This window comes from Musca domestica, unplaced genomic scaffold (genome assembly GCF_030504385.1).
Source record: "Musca domestica strain aabys unplaced genomic scaffold, Musca_domestica.polishedcontigs.V.1.1 10, whole genome shotgun sequence".
In the NCBI taxonomy this organism is placed as follows: Eukaryota; Metazoa; Arthropoda; class Insecta; order Diptera; family Muscidae; genus Musca; species Musca domestica.
This window is the reverse complement of record NW_026712115.1, coordinates 11,076,219-11,093,836: the sequence shown is the minus strand read 5'-3', so window position 1 is coordinate 11,093,836 and position 17,618 is coordinate 11,076,219. Positions and strand designations below refer to the sequence as shown.

General features: G+C 34.8%; 1 protein-coding gene across 1 annotated transcript; it reads left to right on the top strand.

Annotated features, from left to right (window-relative positions):
* Positions 1–327: 327 nt before the first annotated feature.
* LOC131800501 (DNA repair protein complementing XP-C cells homolog) lies at positions 328–15,530 on the top strand. The gene is made up of 6 exons (XM_059126470.1): positions 328–809; positions 869–1,731; positions 10,584–12,703; positions 14,345–14,812; positions 14,876–15,044; positions 15,108–15,530. The coding sequence occupies exons 1-6, from the start codon at positions 637–639 to the stop codon at positions 15,383–15,385; spliced, it is 4,071 nt and encodes a 1,356-aa protein (XP_058982453.1). The 5' UTR covers positions 328–636; the 3' UTR covers positions 15,386–15,530.
* Positions 15,531–17,618: the final 2,088 nt, after the last annotated feature.

Genomic DNA, 17,618 nt, shown 5'->3' with positions numbered 1-17,618 from the left:
TATTGTGTAATAAGCATTTTGAAAACACCCGAATTTGAATATTTTCTGAAAATTTTTTTATTATTGAAAAGAATACGCACACATAAACAAATTAAGTTGACATATTAAGCCAGAAAAATAAAAAAATTAAAATCATATGGTAGTTCTGCCCTACCTTGATATCATTGTACCATGCATCTACCTGTATTCTTCTGCCATGAATATTTTTAAATATTTAACAGTTTCACACAGTTGTCGATACGGTCGATTAATGTAGAAAATCAAGAAAGTGAGGAGTAGACGGAACCAGCAAAAAAGACAAATGTCGAAAGTCGACTTTTGAATCCCTAACATTTTATTTTCGCAAAGAGTTTGGTAGCAGGAATTTCAGAACTTTTGAAATCCTCTGAATTTTGTAAAACAATATATATTTTGTGTCTAATCAAAGAAATATCAAAAATAGAATCTTATGGAATTACAATAAAACCAATTATCTAAGTCTAGAATAAACTAGCATAACAGTTTGATTCCATTCTACTTTTTTCAAACACAAAATCAATAATCCTTGCAAAAGGAGACGCAAATGCTGAAAGAGGAATGAAAAATTAGCTTAGAAAAACAACAAAGCAGACCTAACCTGGTGCAGAGAAAACCAAGATGTCTGACGAAGAAGAATCTATGTCAGAAGGATTCTCCGCCAGCGAGGATGAATGGAAGCCAAGTAAAGAAACCCGTGGTGGCGAGTCGTCAGATGACGATGATAGTGATTTTGAAGAGTCCTCGCCAATAGCTGCTATTAGCGCATCAAGTGGAGGTGGAGGAAGAAAAAGGTAATCTATTCAATTTAGTTTTTTTCCCAAATTATTATTTTTGATTTTCTTTGAATAAGGGGTGAACGGGAGCCCAAAGCACGCAGTGCAGCAAAACAAGGAACGTCAAAGAAACGGCCTGGTCTTTCCTTACGTGCCAAACTTTACAACAAATATAGGCCACTGCCAAAGACATGCTCTCCGCCAAGCAGTGAAGGAAAAAACTCACCTTCGGCGTCGACTTCACGCACGAACTCAAAAAACGCCAAAACGCCCAATGAAAGTAGTCGAAAACAACGCAACGATAACGAAGATGATGGCTCCAGTAGCGATGGCAGCATCGACAATTATTTGGTCGATCCAAATCAAATTGACATAGAATCCAGTTTCTTTAATGTCAACCAGGCAAACGAGTCCAAAACGTCTGTGTCACCTGTACCAAATTTTGATTGTAATGCTGGTTTGGGTAATTTATCAGATTCAGAATCAGATGGTGACGAAAACAACGATTCAGGCAATTTTCACAAAACGGAAGACACAAAAGCTTTTGATTTCAGTGATTTACTCCAAAATGCCAATAGCCTGGAAAGAGTTAAAGAGTCATTGGCAAAGCATGCCGCAGAGGAGGCGGCAGCTAAAAAGGCTGGCACACCATCCAAAAAATCGTTGGGCTCACAAATCGATAGCATGGATGTTTATTCACTACTTGCATTGGGCGAAAAACAACATCGATCTCACAATGATGGTGAGGACGAAGAGGACGATGATGACGAAGAGGAGGAAGATGTCAAGACAAAAGGCGGCAGAGATCGTCATAGCAAAGAACCTCTGAAGCTGAGCAAAACGAAATCAACTCGTGTCAAACGTCATACCAAGACCCGGCCAGCATCAACTGTTGTGGCGGCTGGGGATACTGACGATTCAGATTTTGAGGAAGTTGCAGGTAGGAAACGCAAGTAGTGACACCTTGTATATTGGTTGGTGATGGTTGGTTGGCTATAGACGTAATGTTATCATCATTGTTTTGATTGTAGTTAATTTACATGCATTATGTATGTGCTGGAGAGTGTGTGTGTAATTTGTTATCATGATTTTTTAGTCTTGTCCCTAAGACAAAATACTAAGGAAAGTATACAACAAAATAAACAAAAGGATATTTCTATTATAAGGTCTCAATTGCGCGCGCTTCCACAGTTTCGATATTTAAAAAAAAATGAGACTGCAAAGATATTAAATGCTATTGCAAAACCAAAGACAATTTTAAGCTCATATCTAAAGGAACACACACCATGAAAATTGAAAAGAATAGAAACCATCATAAGCAAAATGCAAGTTGCTATTCCATACGTCATCATACCTATGTTTTTGGTAACAATGCAAGAAATGACAAATGAAGGTTATTAAAAGTGTGAATTTGAATCAAGATATCTTAACAGAAATCATTTATATTTGTAGTAAAAAATAGTTTTGTAATGAATTGTTTCTTTTTTGGCATTGCTACCAAAAACGAAGTATATATTTTTTATTTATTATTAAAAATTGCGGTTGTGATATTTTATCTTTAGTAATTTTTTTTATATTTATTTTCATTTCATTTTTTTTTTTTTTGTTGCAATTACAAATTGTTGTCGGACTTTTTTTTACTTTCATTGAACACATGTTATAAATATGGAGATAAGTTGGACAGTTGCGCTTGAATTGCCGACAGAGATATGCCCTCAGCATTTACCAACTAAATGTTTTTTTTTTAAGTTTTGATCATTTGTAGTATTAAAGGAATGGATCGCTATAGCTCATTTTCTCACCAAGCAAAATATGAACAGACATATTGAGATGTGCAAAGTATTAGGAAGGTTGATAACATTTTAATTTTATGTGGGATCTACGAACAGGAGGACAAATAAGCATAATACACACAATCAGTGTGTGGGCAGGTATCAGAAGAAGTGGAAGAAGTTCTATTTTCACACAATATATAATGTGAGCGAAAGTATTGAAAAGTTTAAAGTTTTGTTTGTTTGAAGAAATGTAATTATTCAAAATTGTTATGCATTGTGCGGGGAGGACTAATGCTTAAGTCTCAAATAAATCTAAATGCAAAATTGTATTCAAATCAGATGCTTCCTTTGTTGCCTAAGAGATATTTGATTGTTTTGTTAGCAGGTGGATCTATACTATATATTTTTTGTGAACATTTTAAAAATATGTGTTCCAAGTTTGAAACAAATCGGTAACTTCCTTCGGGAAACAACCGAACATAGTATATTTATACCCTACACTATATAGTGGTAAGGGTATTATGTCTTTGTGCATTTGTTTGTAACATGAAGTTCCTTTTGGTGATCAGCATAGAACCACATTTTGAGTCGATTTATGCATGTCCGTCCGTCAATCCGTCTGTCCATGTATTTTTGTAAACAAAATGCAGGTCGCATTTATTATTCGATTTAGATGAAATTTTCCAAATAACATTTGTATGGCTCAAAGACGAACTCTATTGAAATTGGTGAAAATCTGTCCAAATGAAGATATAGCTCCCATATATATATCTACGACCGATATCAGGTCTATTGTGGTCCAAATGGCTAATATCAGTCCAAATGGAGTGAATTTTGGCATTTCCTACCGAATTCAGCCTACAAGCATTTTCTTCAAATTTGATAAAAATCGGTTCAGAAATAGCTATAGCTCCCATATATATGTTTCATACGATTTGGTGTTTAAGTCCCTCAAATTCGTAAAATGCACGATACAAGAATAATATTTGGTACCAGATATCAGATGCAGCCAAGAAATAGCTTTTTTCAATTTTATGAAGGTCGGCTCAGATTTGGATATAGCCTCCATATATATCATTATTCGATTTCAGGTTTATTTTGCACCAAATAGCTAATATTAGCCCAAATGGAGTGAATTTTCGAAATTCAACCGAGTTTAGCAATTTGCTCCCGTATATATGTTTCATCCGATTTGATCTTTAAATCTCCAACTTTCGAAATATGCACTCTACCATAATGATATTTTGTACCAGATATCTCATGGAGCTCAGAAATTGCAATATAAACCTTTCTTTTACGAGAGCTCTACTTAATATGCATAGTGGTGGGTATCATATAGTCGGCTCCGCCCAACTTTTGAGCTTTCCATACTTGTTTTTTACGGCGAGGTTTAGACACATCATACATGTTTCGTATACAAAACACATGTCACTTACCTACGGGAATTGTTAAAAACAATTACTTCTAGTCATTTAAAAAATTCTTTGGATATTTTAAATGATCCTGACCGTTTTTCATTAATTATCTGAACGTGAAATATCGAAAAGGTATTTGTATTCATCACCAAGTTCTAATCCAATTATGAATAACGATTAAATCGGTCCTTCTTTGCCAATGACTCCGGCTTCCGAACATTTGCCACAAATAAGTAGTATTATAGTTTTTAAATAAAGATCTCATAAATTTAAATATATTCCTCCATTTACAAAGCAATTTTAAATCTTTAATTACAACGTTACCCATTGAAATTCTTTGCATGATAATAAATTTATCCAACTTCTTGCAAAAGTTCTAATATCATGCAACCAAATAAAGTTAATATGATATGTGTTATAATTTTTTATTGAAAAAGTTTCCGACTACAAAGATCAATATTAAACATTTAATTTGTCTTTTTCTACTTTATTATATACTTTTGGTTTATTAATCTCATTGTTTAAGTTGAAATGCATTTAAGGGTTTTCTCGAGTGTACCGCGTTTGTTGTTGTAGCAGTCACTAAGCATAGTTAGGAATAACGACAATTTTATTTACACGAAATTCTAAATGAAATTTGATAATAAAACAAAAGATTGATAATAAAATAACTATGATTCTTAGCACCCCAAGTTATGAATTGTAGTAATATCTGATAGTTTGGACATTTTTTCGAAAGTGATATAAGTCATATAGCAAAAAGGTAGAATCAATTAATCATGAAGATCTTTGATTGTATCGTGAAAATCAAACCATTACATTTCATACAAATACCTCCAACTTATATCTTTTGTGACATCAGATGTTATTACAAATATAAACTAAATGGAAGATGCTGGAAAGGATATGCTAGTCAAATGAAGAGATAAAAGCAAAATTAGTCAATGTAGTTAATTTAAATATTTAGAACTGATTAAAAACGAATTTACTTTAAAAATGTATTCATATGTTAAAAAATTATATAAAAAATAAATAAAACACGAAATATATATATATTACGAAAAGTAACTACAATAAATTTTGTTAAAACCCAATACTAGTGATGACATCTTTGATTTAGAATAAAATCTATGAAGTATGCATAGAAATACACACGTTAGTTCTCAAGACAATTTGAAAAAAAAAAAACTTAGTTCAGTAATTAAGAACAATAGAAAAAAATACAAAACATTCATACATACAACATTTGTTTAAAAAAAAATAAAAATACAATACAAAAATTACCAATACCAAATATTAAAATCAAATCAAAATTATTAAAACAAATAGTCAAACAAAGAAAAACACAAATATCGAAATGTTACAACAAGAACAAGTCACCACTATTTACATCATCAATGTCAATCATAATGTTATTATTATAATTATGAGTGTGTGTGTGTTTTAAAAAATAATCTATGTTTGATTGCAAGTATTAGAAAATGAATGAATGCTGAAAATGAGAAAAATACGTTTGATTTAAAGCACTTACTTGACATTTGCTGAATACACACAAATAAATGTTATAAATGATATGCAAACATAATATTGTGTTTTTATTACGTTAACTTTAGCTTATTGTTCCATTAAGTAGTTAGCTGACTAGCTGATAATAAATAGCACTAGACTTAGAAAAACTCGACTCTCAAAACCCTTAAATGCATGACTTTTGAAATGTCTTCCTGTGTTTATGTCAAAAAATATTAAAACAATGCAACAAAATTTCTTTAGGCAGATGTGATACTAAAATGATTTCAGTATCCCGTATTCCAATGAAAGTTAAAATCTGGCATATCTGATGTTAGTATAGATTTCCTGCCAAAATTGTGAAGGAAACGCTTGTTCAGATATCAAAAATAGAACACAACAAAAGCTACATTGTATGAAAGCTGTCAACGTTTAATTTTGTTCGACAACATTTTCTTTTTCTGCAGGATGTTGTAGAAAAATATACACAACAAAACTAAGGATCTGTTTCTGTATGACGATATGAGAGTGAACTCGAAAGAAAAATACAGTTTTATGGGTACTTTTCAAATTAAATATAAATGCTGTTGTTATTTATTGTTGACCTTGTACATTTTAATATGCTTGATGGTGGTTCGGCTGAAGGTCAATAAAATAATTTTATTTAGTTATTTTCTTTTTCCTCTTTATTATCCAATATTTCGATTGTCATCGACAATCATCTTCAGGAATCTGTTACAAAGTACACAATTGATTACAAATTGATAGGAGAAACTACACAACACACAAATATTTCATTAGCATTGTTTAAGTGAAAACGTCTACTCTAATTTATCGTCAAATTCGAACTAAACCTTCTTCAATCTGTGCTTATGTACTAAACTTCTATAAATACAGGGTGAGATAAAAAAAACTGCTACAAAGTCAAACGCCATAATTTTTACTCTTTTTTTATTTTATTGAATGAAAGCAACAAATGTCGGAAATATCATCAAATTTTAGAATAAGTTTAGAGTTGTTCGAATTGGTCACCTTTGGCACGAATTATGGTCTTTAAACGGCCAATGAAACCGTCACATGCTGCCCAAATGTTGCTCAGCGGTATTTTGGTCCATTCCCGGCGAAGCGCTTGCTTGAGGTGATCCACACTTTGGTATTTTTTAGTGCCAACCTTGCTTTCCAAAACACTCCAGACACAATAGTCCAACGGATTGGTATCCGAAGATTTCGGCGGCCATTGTGCGCTGGGAATGAAGCGAGGAACCTCATTTTGTAACCATTCTTAGGTGGCGCGTACTGAGGGCGATGGTGCTGGTCCTGTTGGAATGTCCAAGGTCTGCGGTCAAAATGTTTGCGTGCCCAGGCAATAATACACCCTCCAAATATTTCGCGAAATTAAAAACTAGACTTTCCCGACATAAATCGGATCAAAAATTCGACAAGCCTTTAGAACAGAAGACAGCTTTAGCAGCACATTAACAGGACATAGACCGAACTTTAAGGATATAGATATAATGGAACAAGAAAACAACTATAAAAGACACATTCACATTAGAAATGTTACATATTATAAATGTACCACCGGAAAAAAGAATGAACAATGAAACCGATACGGACCACTGTGCACATATTTATAGAAATAAGTACATCGCCACAGATGGAAGAAGGCTTAGTTCGAATTTGACGATAAATTTGAGTAGACGTCTTCCACTAAAACAAAGCTAATGTAAAACTTGTGTGTTGTGTAATTTCTTTTATCAATATGTACTTTGTAACATAAAAAGAAAAATAATAAATAAAGAAATAACTAAATAAAATTGTTTTATTGACCTTCAGTCAAACTATCATTAAACATATTAAATATAAATAAAAGTGTGAAAAACATCCATGGGATGGGATGGATTATATCGTATAATACTTTGGAAGCGAATTCCGGGCATACCACCCTCTTTCGTGATTTTTAATCCATTTAAAAAATGAGGAAGAATATCAAATATTATTCAGGAAGCAGGCATAATCTTAGGGATGTATTTCTGTAGTTTTACCAATCTGTTTTACCTTAATTCTATATTGTATTGAAATCGTCATAAAAAACAGATCATTAGAAAATAAAACAAGTTGGTATCAATAATTTGATAACGTTTTTTTAGGATTTATAAAGCTTTAATGGTTTGCGGAAAAGGTTCCAAAAGGAACCTAGCTGTATGATAAATCATTGTACTTGATCTAAGTCTGATAAAAAATATGAAAATGTGCAAAGTTGAACTTAATCGTAGACATGCTATATTTAATTCCGCGAAATAACATTTTTGTGTATAATTGTAAAGGCGCTATCAACAGGAATGTGCTTTACATATGGCTCATGTACTCAATTTTAAGTTATCAATTGAAAAAGATTATTACACAAAAAGTGATATAATTGCATAGAGAAATGCATGCAGAGAGGTCACCAGTAGTGGGATTCTCTAACACCTTTTAAAGATCTTTGGTTTTAAGTATTTGAGTGTCTCATAGACATAATATACGGGTTTGTTGAAATCAAGAAAGCTGTGGCTGCTTGATTTCTACAGATATCAATATATAGTCACCGAATCATCAAGCTCACCAGTTCTGTTGACTATTAGGTTAGGTTAAAGGACGCGCAGTTGTCTTAACGTTTGTATCCACGAATAGGAACTTATCGTGTCATCTTTAGCCGCTTTATTAATATTCTGGCTAACTGTAGAATAACTACTGGTTCTGTGTTGGTTAATGAAGACAAATCGTGCATAAATCGTAGAAACCACCAGCATGCGTTCCACATTCCATTTTAGAACTATCATAATCAGATGGATTATTACGTGTTCAGACGTCAAGTATGGAGATATTAAGTGGTTTGAAGTTCAACCGACATTAAAGTGAAGTAGGACATCTATATTGGCTTCTGAGCAGAGGGTTAGCTGTGTCAAAACTTCAGTTATTTTAGTCTCAATGGGCTACTGGCTCCCTGTTCTTCTACAAACATGCTTAATGGATATAAGTAAATAATGTTAGCAGTGTGACCTGAGGAGACTCCAAAAAAAAAACTCTGATCAAGAACAATGCAGTTTAACGATAATCACAACCGACACATTAATGTATTTATTAATTTATATGAACATCTTATTTTTTAATTATTTGCATTTACAATAAGTTATCTTCTCTTGAAAATCAGGAAAAAAGGAAGTATTGTATTTTTATACCCTCAGCCATATGGCTAGAGAGAGCATATATCATTTAATACAGCCAAAACGTGCCTCATCGAAATAATGTTTTTATACCCTAGGTCTCTTGGACCAAATCCGTTTCAGGACATTTGAAGTCGATCTAGCGATGTTCGTCCGTCTATCTGTCTGGCTGGCTGGTCCGCACGATATCTCACGAAGGGAGTATTCAATCTAATCCAAACTGGGTATATCGAGTTCAGAGATGGACAATATCGGTCCACTCCTTCTGGCACCTCCCCAAAAAATGTCAAAATTTGCAAAGAAAATAATTTATTGCACAGAAAGTGAAAGGATAATCCGATTTTGCTCCATCTTTGCAGATCTTAATATTTACATCAGTGCTAGGTCTTGTGCGAACATGGACAATATTGGTCCACTCCATCAAGTACCTCCCCCACAAAGGGTTTTTTGAATATTCGTGAAACTTATAAAACACGAAATTAACAACCGATTTCATTCAGACTTCGCAACTCTCAATATTGTCATCAACAAAATATCTGTTGTAAAGATGGCAGAGATCGGACTATTTCTTCTGGTACCTCCTTCACATAGGGTTCAAACGTTGACAAACAAAACGCTCGAAGAAAAAATACGCATCGAACTTTCTTCAATCAAGATCTGTTGTGAAGATGATATATATCTGCGAAAACCTTCTGGTACCTCACCCACAAAGGGTCACAATTTCCAATACTTATATCTGTCATAACTTGCGAAACAATTCGGCGATTCTTTACAACTTATCTAAATTTCTTCTAACCAGAAAGAAATCTGATATGAACATGTAATTAGTTGGAATTTATGATTTCTCATAAAATTGAATATAAATGTTCGATTTCCTTCAAATTTTGCACATACCAATATTTTTGTGTGTATTAGATGAGGTATAAAAATCTAATACATCGGTTGGCTATATCTGGCACCTCACGCATATTTACACATTTTCCAAAAATTTGTACATATTTCATATAAAGTATAGATAGTAGTAGATATAGTCCAAATCTGGCACGTTGTAATCAATTTTAGGTCAGATACGAATTGGTCAATATTGGCCAACTGCTTCGGAACATCCCCCATAAAGGGTCAACAGTTTGAAAATTCATTACTCAAGGCTGGGGTATACATCTGTCGGCAAAAACGACTGAAACTATTTTACTTGTTAAAATAAAATTGCATATATTGTCACCTTAAATACTTCGTAAATATTGTAACATCAGCTTTTTCCTACAATTTTTCTGTAGATAGCTCTCACAAAGTACCAAATTAAAATTGACATACGTCGAATTACGCTGTTCTTTTAGAAAACCACCGAGTTCCCTTTTATGCATGAGTGTTCGTCCTTAAACCAGACTGGCCACTTGGTCGATCAGGAACAATATTACAAATTCTTTGACCTTTTGTACCCTGTTAGGACTTTTATTATCCAGTTGGAGAAATCGTCTAATATAAAGAAATTATTCACAACAAGCCGTAAATTTGTTGAAAAATTATCTGAAGGTCAACCAGTGGGTTTCTTTCATAAAATCTATAAATTATACTCTTCACCCTAATTAAAAATAACAGTAACACCAAACAAAATAAAAAATCACATATCTTTGTTTTCCTCGGTTGTCTCTCGACGAAAAATTTATAGATTGATCTAAAATAAAATTTATAGATTGATCTAAACATTCAGTTTGCCGAAGGGAAATAATATATAAATCAATTTAACACTATTAATTTCCCCACAAGAATGAAAAGTTGCTTGCGTAAGTATTAAAAGCTTTGCGTAGTATTCACTTTTATAATAAAATTTCTTAGATTAAGAAATCTTAAAAACTGCCTACAAATTTACGAGACATAAATATTTTTCAGAGTCTTCCGAATACGCTGATACCTCAACCACAGCGTCTAGTGATATTTCACACTCCGGTAATCTTGAGATCCACATTGAGTTGCCAGGCAGACAACGCGACAAAAAGACGCGTACACAACAGGATTTAGAGATGGCCTTGAAGAGAAAATTCAATCGAGATATGAAAGAACGTCAGTTACTCATGCACAAAGCCAGTCTGTTGTGCCATTTCGGCCGTACGTATCGTTACAATCGACTTCTAAATGACACAATTCTTATGCAAAAGTCGCTCAAATTGTTGCCCAGTAAAAATGCATATCCTCCTGAGCGTGGTACGGAGATTAAATACTATCAGTCATTAGTGACTTGGTTCAAAAGTACAATAACCCTAAATTCGCAAAATTTATATCCAGATAAAAAGTCTGCAAAAAAGAAGGCAATGGCCCATCGTCAGCTGCTCAAACAGATTGAGAAAAAGCAGGCATGTTGCAAGCAAGATTATATATTCATATTTATAATTTTATTGCGCGGAATGGGTCTGCAATGTCGATTGATCAACAATATGCAACCTTTGTCATTGAAACCCCAACAATCCGACTTGCTATCTTTAAAACTGAAAAAGGAGGATGATAAGGGCGAAAGCAAAGGTGCTCCTATCAAAAAAGGAGAGAGTGTGGAGAGCACAAAAGCTTCTAAACACTTGGAAAAACCAAGTACTTCCTCTAAAGTAAAATCCGTGAAAGAGGAACCAGCCAAGAAAGCTAATAAACGCCATGACTCAAACGAAAAGCCCAGTCGTTCAAAGACTAAAGAAGATACAATCAAAGAAAAAACGGAAGATACAAAAATTCAGCTAAAACCTATGACCTCGCAGGAAGAAAAAGCCACGTCCAGTATTAAAACATCATCGAATTTGAAAAAGTCAAACGATAAACCAAAATTAAACAAACTAGGAGTTTCAAAAGATACAACCAAAGTCGAAAAGAAGGACATTAATGGTCAACTAAATATATCAGCGGATACGCATACCGGAAATATGACCAGTATATCCAAAATTGGTGATGCATCAAAAGCCAAAAGTTCTAAATCACTGCCGAAACCATTGTCCTCAGATAAAATATCTAAACCTACTCCCATGTCCGATACTGAGAAACCTCCGGATGTGCAATCCGAAAGAAAACCTAGAACCAGAAAGCCATCAAGATCCGAAAACACTGCCAACAAAAAAACAGATGTTTCAAAAGAAAGACCAACTAAGCTAAAATCAGAAATCGCCATCAAGCATGAAGATAATACTTCCAAAACTGATGAATTAGAAAATTCCCAAAAGGAAAATTCACCCAAACCAAAAAAGACCAATTTGGCTCGATTAAAGCGAAATAAGGCCGCCGACGACCCCAATAAACCACCGAAGAAGAAACTCGTTATAGAATCTGGAAAACCTTTAGTTCCAACAATTGTGGTTAAGGGCAAAGAAATAGTGACTGCCACAACAACCGAGGATCCACCCACAACCTCAACTCGAACTCGTGTTACCCGATCCCGTTCGAAATCTCCACAAATTCACATATCCACTGATTTCTTACAGACCAAACAGTACAAAGAAAAATTCCCACGAATCATACAGCAAAATACCAATGTGAAAAAACAACAAACCCGCGGCAAAAGTCCTAGCGAAAAGGTTAAAATATCGACAAATTTTCTCTCAAATATAGATAAGAAAGCGACAAATCAGCGTGTGTTACGTTCCAGCCAAAAACCCAATGAATCAGAAACTGCCGAAACAAACACTGTTTCTTTGCAAATACCTCAACTGGATGGAGCTCACGATGATAATACTCAAGCACACGATCCAGGCAAAACAAAAAGTACAAGAAAGAAAAAAGTTGCGCCTAAAACTCATGGCAAACACGATTCCGATGAAGACTTTGAACCATCGCCAATTAAGAAACCAAAACTAGCTCCAACAATTGCGAAAAGAGATCGCCGTGTGCTCTCCACCGACGAGGAGAATAGTCCCGATAAACAAAGAAAACCTACAGCTGGCGATATGTGGGTGGAGGTTTGGTGTGACGTAGAAGAGCGATGGATATGCTTGGATTTATTTAAGGGCAAAATACACTGCATCGATTTAATAAGGGTAAGTGTTTTAAAGGTTCTGCTGATATATGGGTGTAAATTACCAGTTAGAGATAATAAAGATATCTATTGGTAATAGTAAAGAGATAATATCGACCTTGGAGACTTAATTCAATTATTGTTGTATTCTTAAAAACAATGTGGATTTATTGGTGGAGAACAAAAAAATAAATGGAATAGCAGGGACCAAAAGCATTTCCCATTTTTCTTTGCTGTTATGCGTTCGTTACATGAACGAAATTAGTATAACATGTTCGTCTATAAATCGAGATAGCAAATTTGAAATAACTAAATAAGTACGGTTTTCACAAGCCAGTGCTATATACATTCTGCTCTTCGAGGGCGTGTAAGGAATATAGGAGTGGAGGCCAACACACGTGATTATACATCACCACGGTTAAGCTTTGACCCACCTGACATCCACATACCTGACAGGGACGCCTCGGCCCATAGCAATCCATCTTTCCGCGGCATAGCTGTTTATACTGACGGTTCAAAGATGCAATGCGGAACGGGAGCTGGTGTCGTCTGTGACACTCTTAATGTTCGTGAATCCTACAAGTGTAGAAACGAGTGTAGCGTGTTCCATGCGGAAATCTTTGCGGTCAAAAAAGTAATTAGTTCGCAGACCTAATAGTCCTAACGGTCCGGTATCTATATATGTCGATAGCCAAGCGACACTGAAAGCTATAAACGCCTTTACCATCCTTGGAAAAAACTTGGTTGTCCATCAAGCTCTGTTGGGTTTCTGGTCATTACAATATTCCAGGCAACGAAACTGCAGACAAATTGGCTAGGCTAGGGACCGAATTTGCTATTATTGAAGTTGAGAACTCGGTCAAATCACCCCTGTGCCGCGTCTTCCAGGTAATTCATACACATTACTCTGAGAGAATTTAAAAAAATGGCTGGATGAAAGGGGATGTAGCATCTCCAAAAGAATCTGGTCTATACTCACTGAGAAGAGAACAAAATCGCTACTGTTCTTTCGAAACCTGATTTAAAATTTGTGGTGGGCGTCATCACAGTCACTGCGAGTTGAGGGCAAAGACCTCGAAATGGAACAGCAATGATATTGATTACTGTAGAATCTGTCAAGGCGAGGAAGAATTTGAGACGATTGAACATTTGTTCTGCCACTGTGCAGCACTCATTAACGTGAGACACAGATTGGTGGGGGAACAACTGCCACATGATTTGTCTTCGTTCTCTCACACTGACCTACAGTAAGTGTTCAATTAGCCAGAAGACTTAAGTGGCTCAAGACGACACGGCAAAATTTCTAGCCGTGGATTACCCTTATATCTCAATAACTTCTTCACATTTTCCACCAATCTTTCTTTCTTTCCACTTTCTTCATTTAGGATGAACTCAAAAGACCAGCAGGTCACCGTCCTTTAACCTAACCTACATTCTGACTTAATATATAGATATTAGATATTTAGGGTTGTTTTTGGTGGAATGTTCAAAAATTATGTTGCTCACTTACAATCTCCTATTTATATGCATTTAAATTCCTCACAATATCTGTTTGGACTAAGAGCCTTTGTTAAATAATTTATCATTTTTCACAATGAAAATGTTCATCATAATAAATTATGGAAGTAACGTCTTTCTTTTGTAATATTCTTCCTTCGATTAGAAATCTGCCTCTTCGAATATGGCGTACGTATTTGCCTTCCAAAATGATCTAAGTATAAAGGATGTAACTGCACGTTATAACCCACAGTGGACAAATGTTGTGCGCAAATCAAGAGTTGAGAAGGCATGGCTAGATACGGCTTTGCATAAATACCATGGTCATCGTACAAAACGAGATATCAAGGAAGATCAAGAACTGCGTCGCATACACGAGGAGAAGCCATTGCCAACTTCTATTTCCGATTATAAAAATCATCCCTTCTATGCATTGGAACGACATTTACTGAAATTTGAAGCAATATATCCGCCAACAGCACCAACACTCGGCTTCATTCGCGGCGAGGCGGTATATTCGAGGGATTGTGTTCACACCTTACATTCTCGAGACATTTGGCTAAAACAGGCACGAGTTGTTAAACTGGGAGAAAAGCCATACAAAATTGTCAAGGCTAGACCAAAGTGGGACAGGGTAAGTCCGTATATGCTGGGACTGCTTTCAGAAAATATCATTTTTACCTCTATATATATTTAGATTACACAAACTGTTATCAAAGACCAGCCACTGGAAATATTTGGTTACTGGCAAACTGAAGAATATGATCCACCTACAGCGGAGAATGGCATAGTTCCACGTAACGCCTATGGCAATGTGGAATTATTTAAACCCACTATGCTGCCCAAGAAATGTGTTCATATACGACGTAAGTATCGCCTATTAAATATAAGTAGTTCTTTTTTAATGCTTAATTTCTGGCTTATGCTAGTGCCTGGTCTTAATCGGGTCTGCAAAAAACTTGGCATTGATTGTGCCAATGCCGTTGTGGGCTTCGATTTCCATCAAGGTGCCTGCCATCCCACCTATGATGGATTTGTTGTATGCGAAGAGTTCCAAGATCAAGTTACTGCCGCCTGGTATCAAGAACAAGAGGAACAGGAACGCAAGGAACAAGAGAAATACGAGGCACGTGTTTACGGCAATTGGAAGAAACTTATACGAGGTCTTCTGATTCGCGAACGTCTTAAATTGAAATACGATTTTTAATACTTATATATCACTCAAATTGTATTGGTAATTTACAAATAACTGCGTTTTAGGCAGCTGGAATTCCTGCCACATTTATTTTTAATCATCTCCTTATTGTCTATTTTGTTTCCCACACCCAAGATAATATATTTTGTTATGCGTATTGTTTGTGTTTTTCTTTCCATTGCACATTACTGTACACTCCTTTTTATACTTTTTTGTCCAAGCTTTAAAAGAAAATAAATCTGTTTAATAAAAAATATTGTGTATTACTAAAAAAATAAAAAGATTTCGCCAACAGGTGTCCATCGAGCTTTAAGCGAAAAACTTAAGAGGTGCGCCGAGCCCATACAGTTCAACTAGTTTCCTGTTTATCTTTGCATATAACATTTAAAATTATACATTTGTATATTCATGTCTGTCCATGTATTTTGCTAAGTTAATGTCCCAGCCGAATTTAATTGAAATGAAGTCAGACCCATCTCTCATATGCATTTCAGCAGATTTGACATTGAAATTTCGTAAAACCAACATGAATATTTGACACGAGATATCTTATATAGTCTATATTCTACAAATCAATTTTACTTTAAAGATTCGCAATTCATTTTCCAATAAAGATGAATTTTGGTTCATGTGCCAAATTAAGGCAGTAGGTTAAGGTTATGATGGATTTAAACTTACATTGCTTAAACTTGTTTTTCCCTTCGTTGGCCCTTTTGTACTGCATGTTGCGAATACCATGTTGACAGTGTGTGTGTTTACTGAGCTCTGGAAAGTTGCTAAAATAGTGGCTATTATCAAATGTTAGAATATATAAGTTAGCATTTACCATCCGAGTCAACATGGATTTAGAAGTAATCGTAGCACAACCAGCGTACAAAAACCAACTTTACCAAACGTTTGCAATCGTTTTGTTCTGTATTTTCATGAAGTACGAAACGAAACAAAACCGATGTTAAGATAACGGGACTTGTTTTGTTATTTGTACTGTTTGCGTAGATGAGTGGAAACAAACAAAACAAAAAACTCATTGCAAACGTTTCCCTGTACATTAACTCATTGCAGATAAAGTAAAAACAAATATTAATTTAAATTCGTGCCTTTTTATACCCTACAACACTATGTGTTGGGGGTATTATAAGTTTGATTGGGCCAAAAATTATGTAACACCTCGAAATATTGGTTTCCCACATAGGAAAGTATATATGGGTCTTCTTAGCTCGCCGAGCTGAGTCGATCTAGCTATGTATGTCCGTCCGTCTGTCCATGTTAATTTGTAATCACTCTACAGGTCACAATTATGGCCCGATCTTCACGAAATTTGGAATGGAGGTGGGGCTCTAGCCAGAATAGAACCCTATTTCTTTTGGGGATGATCGCATAATATTAAGGGGTTGAAATGGACCAAAAACTGAAAAATTTACTGATTTTGCAGTTGCTCTACAGGTCGCAATTATGGACCAATCGACGCGGAAGTTGGCATGGGGATAGAGCTTAGGGCTGGGCAGAAGTCTTCCAATTTTAATGGTCATCGGTTAATATTTAGTGGGTAAAATAGATTATAACATTTGTGTTAAATAAAAGTCAAATTTTCCATTGAATCGCGAATATTTTTAATCCCGGCGAAATCACAAATAAATGAACAGGTCAATTTTGACCATTACGTAGATACCTCTAGTAAATATGTCGGATATATAGCGAAATATATACAATGTGTATATACAAAGGGAGGAGATGTTAGCTAGAATGCTTATATCTCAAGAATGGCGGGACCGATTTTGACAAATTTTGTCAATTCAGAATGCCCTCTTGACATAAAAGAATAAAGTCTAAAAAATCGCATAAAAAGATGCCTATAATGATGTTAATATAGATTTTGTAGTATTTTGTGAATTTTTATTATTTTTTCATATTTTTTTATCGCATGCGATTTTTTCAGTTTGACTTAGAATAGGTGTGTCTGGTTACTTTTCCTGCAGGAATTGTCCAGCAATCTCTTTCTGAGAGAGTAATGTAGTTTTATTCTCTTTTGCAAGCAAAATGCGAAAAGTAAACAGACGGTGTTCCTGCAGAAACTTGCAACTAATCAGCTGTTTTGTCAAAACAAAGCAAATCGTCCCCCATTAAAAGAATTAAAAAAAGAAAGCACCACCAATTTTACATGATTTATAAATAACAAAGAAATTAGCAAGAAAATAAAAAAATGAGCGTAAGAGAAGATAGATTTGATGTGTTCCCCGGAATTCTT

Bases quoted from the DNA above. Each gene is read 5' to 3' on its own strand.
- LOC131800501 (XM_059126470.1), top strand. From the start codon at position 637: ATGTCTGACGAAGAAGAATCTATGTCAGAAGGATTCTCCGCCAGCGAG. The intron at 810-868 runs GTAATCTATTCA...TCTTTGAATAAG, and splicing joins GGAGGTGGAGGAAGAAAAAG to GGGTGAACGGGAGCCCAAAG. The intron at 1,732-10,583 runs GTAGGAAACGCA...AATATTTTTCAG, and splicing joins AGATTTTGAGGAAGTTGCAG to AGTCTTCCGAATACGCTGAT.